We start from the raw sequence: 11118 nt of genomic DNA, 5'->3' as shown, positions 1-11118 counted from the left end.
TACTGTAGTTCTAAAATAAATATAAATATGCATTAATTCATCTCACTCACAAAATAAAAAAACTGATTCAGTATTCCTCAAAATGAATTAAAAAAATGCTGAGAATATACTCAGAATATGACGCAAACCTGCAATAATTAAATGTTAGACAACACAAATATGCTTTATGTATTTAATCCCATTCTATTAACCAATGTCTTTGCTGCTGACCTTCGATGATCCAGTTCAACTGTACTAATAAGCAAAAACTACTCTAGACAAACATTTGTGTGTGTTTTTTTTTATTGCTGAAGTGTGTTGAAATTCTTCATTCTTCATTCTACTGTACGGACGTAAATTTACATTTCCTTCAGCCTGAGGCTTATTCATTTCACTTTTGGTGTAAAAAGGTTTTTATATTTTATATTTGAAAAATATAGCTTTTTTATTTTAAAAACAAACAAGCAAGCCCTGTCCAGATTTAAAAAGTAACGCAAAAGTAACGTAACGCATTACTTTCCATAAAAACTAACTAAGTAACGTAATTAGTTACTTTTTTATGGAGTAACGCAATAATGTAATGCATTACTTTTAAAAGTAACGTTCCCCAACACTGTAATATACAGTGGGTACGGAAAGTATTCAGACCCCCTTAAAATTTTCACTCTTTGTTATATTGCAGCCATTTGCTAAAATCATTCAAGTTAAGTTTTTTTCCTCATTAATGTACACACAGCACCCCATATTGACAGAAAAACACAGAATTGTTGACATTTTTGCAGATTTATTAAAAAAGAAAAACTGAAATATCACATGGTCCTAAGTATTCAGACCCTTTGCTGTGACACTCATATATTTAACTCAGGGGCTGTCCATTTCTTCTGATCAGCCTTGAGATGGTTCTACACCTTCATTCGAGTCCTATATATATATATATATATATATATATATACACAAAGAAAGAAAAAGAGAAAAAAGATGGTAAAACTTTCCACTAAACATGGAAAATGATGGAAATTATCTTCTCTGATTACATTTTCAAAACTAATGGCAGGTTAACTCCCCCCCCCCCTCAAAAATCAACATTAATAAACATCCAGAGTTTTGCACAAATATTTTCATATTTGTGGTTTTATGCAAGAAATATTCCGCATTTGTGTCACTACATTGCATTCTAAATATGCAGTGAAAGTTGTGATTTTTTGTTTGTTTTTTTGTTATGTGGGGAGTTTGTATGTTTTTGATTTTTTATAACGTCTCTTACAATTCTTTGCATTCTTACGAATATAAAATATGTATTATGTTGTATTTCCAACCAGTCACCTGGTGCAAAAGTCTATTTTATTTTATTTTATTTGTATGTTTTTAATTGCATTTTTCACCCCCATTTAATGACTGGCTATTGTTAGATTTGCTAACATGTAAAATTATATATTATGGGTATTTTCTCTGTCTTATATTACCACAAATGTCTTGAATTTAGTTAACAAACACATAAAACACCCTTTGTAACAAAACAAAGTCTCTCCATAATGATATGAGTCTGCGGCATGAAGCAGAAAGAATAGGACAGTCCACTTCTTGCATAATTAAAGTCTGGCCGGACCACTTTTCGCCGAGAACATTATCCAGTTGACACTCAACTCATTCGAGTCCAGTCAGCCAGAGTCTGCATCTGGTTCTTATCGTCCAGAGCCTGACCCAGGAAGACAGCAGGAACAAAGCCACCAGAAAAGCAGCCTGTGCCCAGTGAGTGGCATCTACCTGCCATCAATCAAGACTCTGCCAGCGTGTCACACCACATAACGGACAGCAAGAGTGGAAGAGACTGGACACTAAACACAGAGATACAGTAACGGCTTTGTAAGCAGATAGATTAGAAATTAATCTCAGCCTCACGGCCAGCAACTGGGTCAATGATATGATGCTATTTGTTGGTCAATTAATTTAATATATATATTTTTTTAAATCAGACATTCAAATTTAAAATTCATTTGCAGAGATAAAGTAAAAACTGTCAAGGTGAAGATAACTGCTTTTATATCATAAGAAAAAAAAACGGAGTTATGAACTCTCTTACAGTGACAGATCGTGATCGTTTTGCCATTTTTGTAAAGCATAAACACCATCAAACCGATGAGAGCTTCGGACCTTCCAATGTTTCTCTATGGCTCTGAAACCTAAAGATGTCTGAGTTCCGGTCCACGTGCAACTGATACTCAGCTGCCATTGGCTCATCTGCGTTCGATGGGAGGGGCTTACTGATAGGTCAATTAAACAAATGAAATTCTTGAAAAGAATTAGTCAGATAATTTGACATTTTTATAAGGAAAAACTAGTTTAGGCTGTAAAATGTCACGTGGTGCAACTTAATGATATATTTGAATTAATAATTCATGATATTTCCAAAAAAAGAAAAATTTGATAAATAAAATAAATCAAAGTAACCTTGAAAATCATATTTAAAATATTTTTTGAAAAATATTATGATGTACACTCAAGTATATTCAAAGGTGTAAGGAAAATATGTTTATTTTTCTTGATGGTTACACCATGACATTTTTACAGTCATTAAATGTAAACTATTCTTAAAAACGGTATAAAAGTTTTTCAAAATCATTTCAAAACAAAATAAAGAGTACATTTTAAACCAGATTTTTTAAAGATTCTTTGGTAACCAAACGGCTACCGTCAATTGTTTGGTTACCCACATTCTTCAAAATATCTTATTTGCATACTAGTTCACACAGGTTTGGAAGTGGAGGGAGAGTATAATGGCAATTTTCATTTTTTGGTGAACTTTCCCTTTAAGATTAAGGTTCTTAAGGGTTCCATTTGGCAAAATGAATTAGCTACATTAGTTAAACGCATAGTTAAGCTAAAAATGCAATTACAAAATTGCTAATTAAATTACAGTTTAATTTCGCTAATTTAACAGACTTAACCCTGTTAAAAATGTCTTCGAAAGACTTTCCAAAATGGCTATAAAGGCATCACAAAATGAATCAACATTAATTGGTTTAATGCATGCAAAATGATGAACAGATTTCGATGGAGGGACAGTAACTCATTACACATTTCTGTGTTTCATCATTAACCCCAGTCTTACAATTTGGAACGACAACATTCATTCTTTGACGAACTATCCCTTTATCACGAGCTAACAATGAAAAATAAATCTAAAGTAGTAATTAAACTTAATATTACAGTACACTCTAAAAAATGCTGGGTTAAATACAACCCAGTGCTGGGTAAAATAGGGACAAACCCAGCAATTGGGCTGTTTTGACCCAGAGGTTTGGTTAAATGTTTAACCCATCCTTCTGGGTAGTAACCCAACCGCTGGGTCAAAACAACCCAATTGCTGGGTTTGTCCCTATTTTACCCAGCACTGGGTTGTATTTAACCCAGTATTTTTTAGTGTGTAATTTTAACATTTACTAATACATTATTATAATTAAAAGTTGTATCTGCTTTCTTTATTTTGGACAGTTTTCTATGTAATTGACCCTGTGCCAGTGTGGCCTATAGGTGATGGAAATTAGCAGAGCAAGTTATTGCATTTTGATGCAAGATTACTTTTAGCATGCACGGATGAATCGTTCACAATAATATCAAGAATGTGTGTTAAAGTAAATAAAGTCTATTCGGCTTGTTGACTTTAATTGAATGTACAATCTCGAACTGAGTGAAGAGTCCAAGGGTTAAATACAACCCAGTGCTTGGTAAAATAGGGACAAACCCAGCAATTGGGCTGTTTTGACCCAGAGGTTTGGTTAAATGTTTAACCCATCCTTCTGGGTAGTAACCCAACCGCTGGGTCAAAACAACCCAATTGCTGGGTTTGTCCCTATTTTACCCAGCACTGGGTTGTATTTAACCCAGTATTTTTTAGTGTGTAATTTTAACATTTACTAATACATTATTATAATTAAAAGTTGTATCTGCTTTCTTTATTTTGGACAGTTTTCTATGTAATTGACCCTGTGCCAGTGTGGCCTATAGGTGATGGAAATTAGCAGAGCAAGTTATTGCATTTTGATGCAAGATTACTTTTAGCATGCACGGATGAATCGTTCACAATAATATCAAGAATGTGTGTTAAAGTAAATAAAGTCTATTCGGCTTGTTGACTTTAATTGAATGTACAATCTCGAACTGAGTGAAGAGTCCAACTGATCCCGCAGGACCGCGCTTCAATTTGTTTAAACTGAAAGCTCTGTTTTAAACCTCATGGGTGTGAAACTCCAAATTGGAGCTGCGTTATTAAAAACATGCACCAAACGGCTTGAAAGTCACAGCTGTTGCTGTATCTTTAACACTGACACGCCATCCATAAACGGCTGAATATTAAAGCCATCTTGACAGCGCATAAAGGCTTCATAATACCTCAGTGCCTCATTTAGGCTAAAGTAGTAAACAAACCAGCTAATGCATCTGCTCACCTTCAGCTTGGAGTTATGAGCGACAGCAGGTGTCTTGTCCTCTTTTGGGGGTATGTGCAGCTCCCATTTCCCAAACTCCTTTTTAGTGTAGGGATGTGAAAAGTTATCCCAGCCATCTATTAAAAGAAAGGAACTGCTTAATATTATTGACACATTTTCTGAAGAAAAAGTGAGTGGTTCTTGTCTGCGCAAAACTTGCAAGGACGGTGCGATGTGTTTGGTAAGATGCTATGAGTGCTTTTTAGTGTGTTGTTGCAATGTTGCTAGGGTGTTCTGAGTGGTTGCTAGGGACAGGGAAATGGGGATGTGCAAAACTACATGCTTTAAAAATGGACTAGCTGAATGGTTAGTTGCTCATAACCATAACATTTAATTCTAGCATATTCTATACATTCTGACCTCAGTGAATCGCATCATTTGACAGCATTTCCAAAGTGGTGGCGATTAAGAAAGGGTTGAGAGGTTTTATTGTGTAGACATATCTAATAAAGAAAGCTTGGCATGCTAATTAAGCTAATTAAATTAAATGAATCTTCAGTCATGACCCAATTTTTTTATACTTAATTGAAAGGTGAACTGAACTGCTATGTGAACACAACACACACACACACACACAAACATGGATATGATTCAAATGGCGCCCAAACAAAATCTTACTGAAAGCTATTTTTTTTAAATATCAACTTCAAATTTGGAACACAACTTCAAATGGTTTTTCATTCAATTGTTTTTGATTAAATTGATTTGAAAATAGTATGTTCGTGCATTTTCATAACAAACAGACATGTGGTCTCTTTTTTTTAAAAAGACACTTGGCAGATTATTGAGGTGAAAATAAAGTTACTAGAAGTTGGAAATTTCATTTTCAGGTCTATGCTCAAAAAGTGGTTCACGGGCAATAAATGGATATTAACTTCTGCATAAATATAATGTAGTGCCATAAAATCCAACTAAAATATAGTACATTTCATTTCACCACACAAGTTGCACCAGAGGAATAAAAAAGAACATCGTAACAGACAGCAAATAAACATAACAAATAAATAAACCTAAAAACTTAAGTGTATAAGATACCTTAGCATATAAGGTGAAAACCTGTAAATGGTTTAACAGAGCATTATAATTATTTCCACAGTAAAATTCATTTCTGTGAATAAAAAACATAAATTACCATATAATTTATGATGAAAGAGTAAAAGGACAGATAACAGTATTTATTTTGTTATATCTCATTATATTTAGTATTTTTGTTTTCTGTAGTGTACATTGGGTGCTTTTGCGTTACATTTATTTGTGGATTACTGTAGTATCATGGGTGTTATCCTGGATGTGTTTTGTCTTTGTGTTTCTATTTTACAACCTGCATTATTAGTTACTGGATTTCAACATTGTATGCCAGTTTGGTAATTCAAGTTTGATATATTAACATTATATCATTGTCTAAGTAAAATATACAGGTACCAGTATGTTGGAGAATTTTTGACCACAGCTGCCAGTTTTTTACTGCAAATTCAACAGGAAAATGTAACACTCTTCAACAATCTGCATGGTTTCAGTTATAATTCATGTCTTTTGCACACTGTATGCCGAATTTTAATAATTAGTGTTAGGAGTTTGTTCAAATCCTGAGAAAGTGTAATAGTGATGCTTATCTATCTGTTGCCTAATTTGCATTCACTCTGATAAAATTACTAACAACCATTTGTTTATTCAAAAGCAATGCAAGTTCTGCCATGTGATCAACGACTACAGAATTTGCCCTGGAGTCTGTAAAGTCTGGCTCATTACTTCTTTAAGAAAAAAACTTGCACTTCCTAATGACTAGAAAAGACAAGCAAATGCCTTCAAATCCTGCATTCAGTCAGACTTTTGAGTGAGTGAGTAGGTGGGTGGGTGAGTGAGTGAGTGAGTGAGTGAGTGAGTGAGTGGGTGGGTGGGTGAATGAGTGAGTGAGTGGGTGGGTGAGTGAGTGAGTGAGTGAGTGAGTGAGTGAGTGAGTGAGTGAGTGAGTGAGTGAGTGAGTGAGTGAGTGAGTGAGTGAGTGAGTGAGTGAGTGAGTGAGTGAGTGAGTGAGTGAGTGAGTGAGTGAGTGAGTGAGTGAGTGAGTGAATGGGTGGACGGACGGACGGACGGACGAACGAACTAATGAATGAATGAATTAATTAAAATTATTTTAAATAGTGATGGCAGAGAAATAACATCTTTCGGACTCTTTATACTATATAATGGAAAAATAAGATAATACTCTTTAACGATTAATAATAATTTTATTTTATTGGTTTTACCTAAATTGCTGTGTTGGCTGCATTCATATTCAACATTTCAATCATCTTACCCAAATTATTGTGGAAAAATAATTTTTTTTAGAAAAATGAACAAAAATGTTATTGAATTTACAAGTTCATCTTTAAATACAAACCAACAAAGAGAAGAAAAGAAAAGAAAAACAGTTTGTATTTACAAACTATAAATACAAATGTTTATTGCAATTTATACGTTTTTTTTGTTTTGTTTGTTTTTTTTAGGTATTTATTTATTTAGTCTTGAATATTTCTGAATAAAACAATGTCAGCTTAAAGTTTCAATAAATGGTCTCGGTTGGCTGGGCCGGGTGTGAGTTTTAAAAAGTTAGACTATGTCTACATATGCTTGTAATAAATAAAAAGAGCAAGAAGAATCTGGTTTTCCATGCTTTGACCCCTGCGTATCTAACAGTTGGGGGGACAATAAACATAAAATTTCTCAAGAGCAATTTTTGAAGGGGACACAATTAATACAGCTAAAATTGTACATGTAAAGAAATGCATACACAGAGTAAAGACTTACTACTATTAGTGTAGCAGGGAGACCGTGCCAAATTAGACAACTTCAAGCTGTTGTGGTCGCGCCGCGACAGCGGTCGTGTCTGTTGAAGACGTTACTATCGGTCACAGTGAAATCTAAATCTGCCAGGTGAACAATGCCTTCATACCTCTGGCTGTACATGTTCTGCCTCTTTCCTGTCCTCTAACAGTTCCTCTCTCTCCTGAGCAGCTATATGATTCATGATTAAACCAAGAGTATATCTCAAGCTTGTGGGGAGGTTCTCCAGTACCCCTTCGATCCCATTGTAATTCCAGGGTGAAGCAAGAATTGGTTTTAAATTAGTTTCACAGTGAACACTTGAATCTCTCTCCCTCTCAAAGAGTGACCTCATTAAACAGATGAGCCACAGGGCCTGAGAGCAAGTATAAAAACATACACACACTCATGGAGAAGCATACAAATACTCATAAACACACAGAGACAAACTGAAATCATGAACTATCACAGACCAAGTTTATTATCAATAACGGAAATTAATATAAGGCTAAAAACTGGAAACAATATTGCTAACCAAAATACAATTATTAGTTTGCATAAAAGTAAATCTGACACATGAAAGTTTTAACTACTTTCTGCGTCTGCATTTCTGTAGCTCAAATAGTAGAGCATGGCACAAGCAACACCAAGGTCACAGGGTTGGTTCCCAGTGAATGCATGATGTAAAAATGTAAAACTTTAATGTAACAGGGGGGTGAGTGAGTGAGTGAGTGAGTGGGTGGGTGGATGGGTGGGTGGAGTGAGTGAGTGAGTGAGTGCATTCGTTCTTGTAGGCAATTCATATAGCCTTGAAGGGATTCTTTTTTTTTTTGTCTTAAAACACACACAGAGTGAGTGGGTGGGTGAGTGAGTGAGTGAGTGAGTGGGTGGGTGGATGGGTGGGTGAGTAGAGTGAGTGAGTGAGTGCATTCGTTCTTGTAGGCAATTCATATAGCCTTGAAGGGATTCTTTTTTTTTTTGTCTTAACCTGAACGAACACACACACACACAATAAACAAAGATCGGTCAAAGAGAACAAACAAAGTGTCAACTAAAAATTGACATAAGAAATAGATGAATAGGCAGACTAACTCTTGTATGATTTATGAATTCTGCAAAGGAACAATATATCAGTACAATAACAACTTGCTGATTTATGAATTGTGACAAAGTGGAAAAGGTTTTGACAACACTTTATATAATGGTCCATTATTTGCACAACACAAAATCTGAAATTAAAATAAAATATTTTACCTTATTGACATAAAACTGTTGCATTTTAAGCTTAGTACAGTATAGCTTATACTGTAATATAATATTTTACACCATTAAAAGTATCATTATTGATGTACAGTGCATTTTAATTTGACTGAATATACAAAATCTGAAAATAAGGCAAATATTTTACAGTACCTTATTATTTATAAAAGAACAGTTGCATTTTAAGCCGTAGTACAGCATAGCTTAATATTTTAAGCCAATTAAATGTGGTTGTTATTGATGTACTGTACAATGTCTTGTACATTACATTTTAATTTTACTGAATATACAACATCTGAAAATAAGGCAAATAGTTTACCTTATTATTTACACAAAGCTGATGCATTTTAAGTGCAGTACAGTATAGCTTAATATTTTAAGCAATTAAAATGATTATTAATAATCATTAAATCAAATACTTTATTTAAATAAGATTGTTGAATTTTACGTGTAGTACACTATAGCTTAACATTAAGACATTAAATAATCATTATTGATGTATAGAGTATTAAACTTGTATATTACATTATATTTTTACTAAATATACAAAACGTAAAAAATAATCAAATAGTTTACCTTATTTTTTTAATAAAATTGTGTTGCACTTCAAGTGTATTACAGTATAGCTTAATTTTAGGACATTTAAATAATCATTACTGATGCACATCTTATACCTGTATTTTACATTCTATTTTTACTAAATATATTTAAATGTGGTAAGGGCAACAAGACATTTAGCTGAACTTTAGATTCTAAACTTAAGTTTTGGCTGAAGTTAACTTAATATTGTATTTTTGCTTAATGCCTAATTTTAATGGGATTCGAGATCTAACAAAAATCGCTGCAGTACTATCTGATAGGAAGACGGCAAGCGCCTAGGGCTTTAGGGGAAAAGCCTTAGAATGAGAAAAGACATACTGAAGTCTCCAGTGAGGAACAGAGCCTCGGCGGCTGGGGCCCACTCCTTAAAGACGAGGTTGTTGTCTGGCATCCGCTGTACTCCGTAACTCTTATAGCTGCGTGTGAACTGATCAAAGCCTCCTTCGGCCTCCTCAAGGAGTGTGAGCTGCTTCTTAAACAGCCCATACCTTCAAAAACAAAGCAAAGGAAAACTTCTGAGCAACCATGGACAGAATAGATGCTGTATCTAACACATTAAAGCAAGTTCCACAGCTGAAAATCCTTAAAAAACATGAATATACGTAATGTCTCTGAGCATCAGCCATAGTAAATATATCATATCATAAAGATGCTATGGGCAAAATACAAAACAAGTGTATCCCAATACACAAGAAAATTAACCAAGTGAAATCTGAATGGCTGTTAACCCATTTATTTGGCATTCAAAAGCCTCATCTGAATTATTTAATAAGTTAATATTTTATACTATTATAAATGCCTCCTATTGAACAACCCCTGGCAGAAGAACCACATTTACCCTCAGGATTGTCTTTGAAATCTCAAAGTTGAGTTTGCATTTGAAAAGCCGCCCACTCTTGTATATTGATGGAGGTTGCCATTAACCTGGCATCGTCGACACACTGCACATTATATCATCCGGAGACACTAAATATGTAGTTATGTGTCCTGTTCTTTGACTTCACTTCTGTTTTCAATATAATCCACCTTCTTAAACAGAAATATGGGCACTAAGCCAATCAAGTGCTGCCGACTGCCCGCATTTCTACAATGGAGATGAAGTTTACCTCTCACCTTCTGGCCTTCAACAAAGGTGTGCCACAAGGCACTGGACTCCCCCTACTTCACTTTTTCTTGTTCACAAATAAGATAGCTTCACTTCAAAGCACAGTAGCACTGTGATAGTCAAAATGTGTGAGCCAATTTTACTATTTACAGTCAAAACTATTTATACCATGGTACATATTTGAGATGGTTTTTGGTTTTCAGCTCAGGTGTTATAATATGAAAAAGTAATTTTTTTGCACTGATGCTAAACGTAATAGTTTATAATAAATATTTTGGTTTGCATCTGCAAAGTAATGATATAATAATCTAATTAGATAAAATACACTTAATTTGTAATTTAATTGCATTTAATTGAGGTTGCTGAAAAATAGACATTACCATTATTTAATGTACAATCCACATTGTCTTCTATTTAAATCAAAAACAATTTTGTACATATATACACACTATTTTTCAAAAGTTTGGAGTCAGTAGGTTTCTTTCTTTCTTTCTTTTTTTTAAGAAATTAAAGTGCCCCTATTATGCCATTTTTAAGGTTACTAATATTGTTTTATGAGTCTCCTAAAACAGGTTTACATGCATGCAAGATCAAAAAACACATTACTTTTCTCCAAAAACAGATTTAATTTTACCTCATTTCTAAATGATTCATAAACGACTCGTGCGAAGCAGTTCAAAGAATCCGTCTCTCTAAACCCCTCCTTTCCGTGAGCCCTCACTGCTGTGATTGGTCAGATGGCGCAGTCCTTTGTAATTGGTCCAGAGCCGTAGAGAGATTGGCTCTGGATTGGTCTACCGCGTACAGCACGTGTCGGAACCGAAACGCCCATTACCATGATGGAATGACAGCCCTGGAGACTTGTCAATGCATAGAAAAGATGGTATC

General features: G+C 34.4%; 1 protein-coding gene across 1 annotated transcript in view; it reads right to left on the bottom strand.

Annotated features, from left to right (window-relative positions):
• The window catches only part of LOC107592668 (1,4-alpha-glucan-branching enzyme-like), a 194866-nt gene that overhangs the window by 153764 nt on the left and 29984 nt on the right, over positions 1-11118 (bottom strand). Inside the window, exons 2-3 of the mRNA XM_016282208.1 lie at positions 9444-9613; positions 4425-4540 (exon numbers count right to left, since the gene is read on the bottom strand). Of these exons, the coding sequence (XP_016137694.1) occupies positions 4425-4540; positions 9444-9613 (286 nt within the window). The remainder of the gene's footprint in view (positions 1-4424; positions 4541-9443; positions 9614-11118) is intronic.

Source organism: Sinocyclocheilus grahami, unplaced genomic scaffold, assembly GCF_001515645.1.
Source record: "Sinocyclocheilus grahami isolate Dianchi unplaced genomic scaffold, SAMN03320097.WGS_v1.1 scaffold156.1, whole genome shotgun sequence".
Lineage (NCBI taxonomy): Eukaryota > Metazoa > Chordata > Actinopteri > Cypriniformes > Cyprinidae > Sinocyclocheilus > Sinocyclocheilus grahami.
The sequence above is the reverse complement of the archived record's forward strand: the minus strand, read 5'-3'. Positions and strand labels throughout refer to the sequence as shown.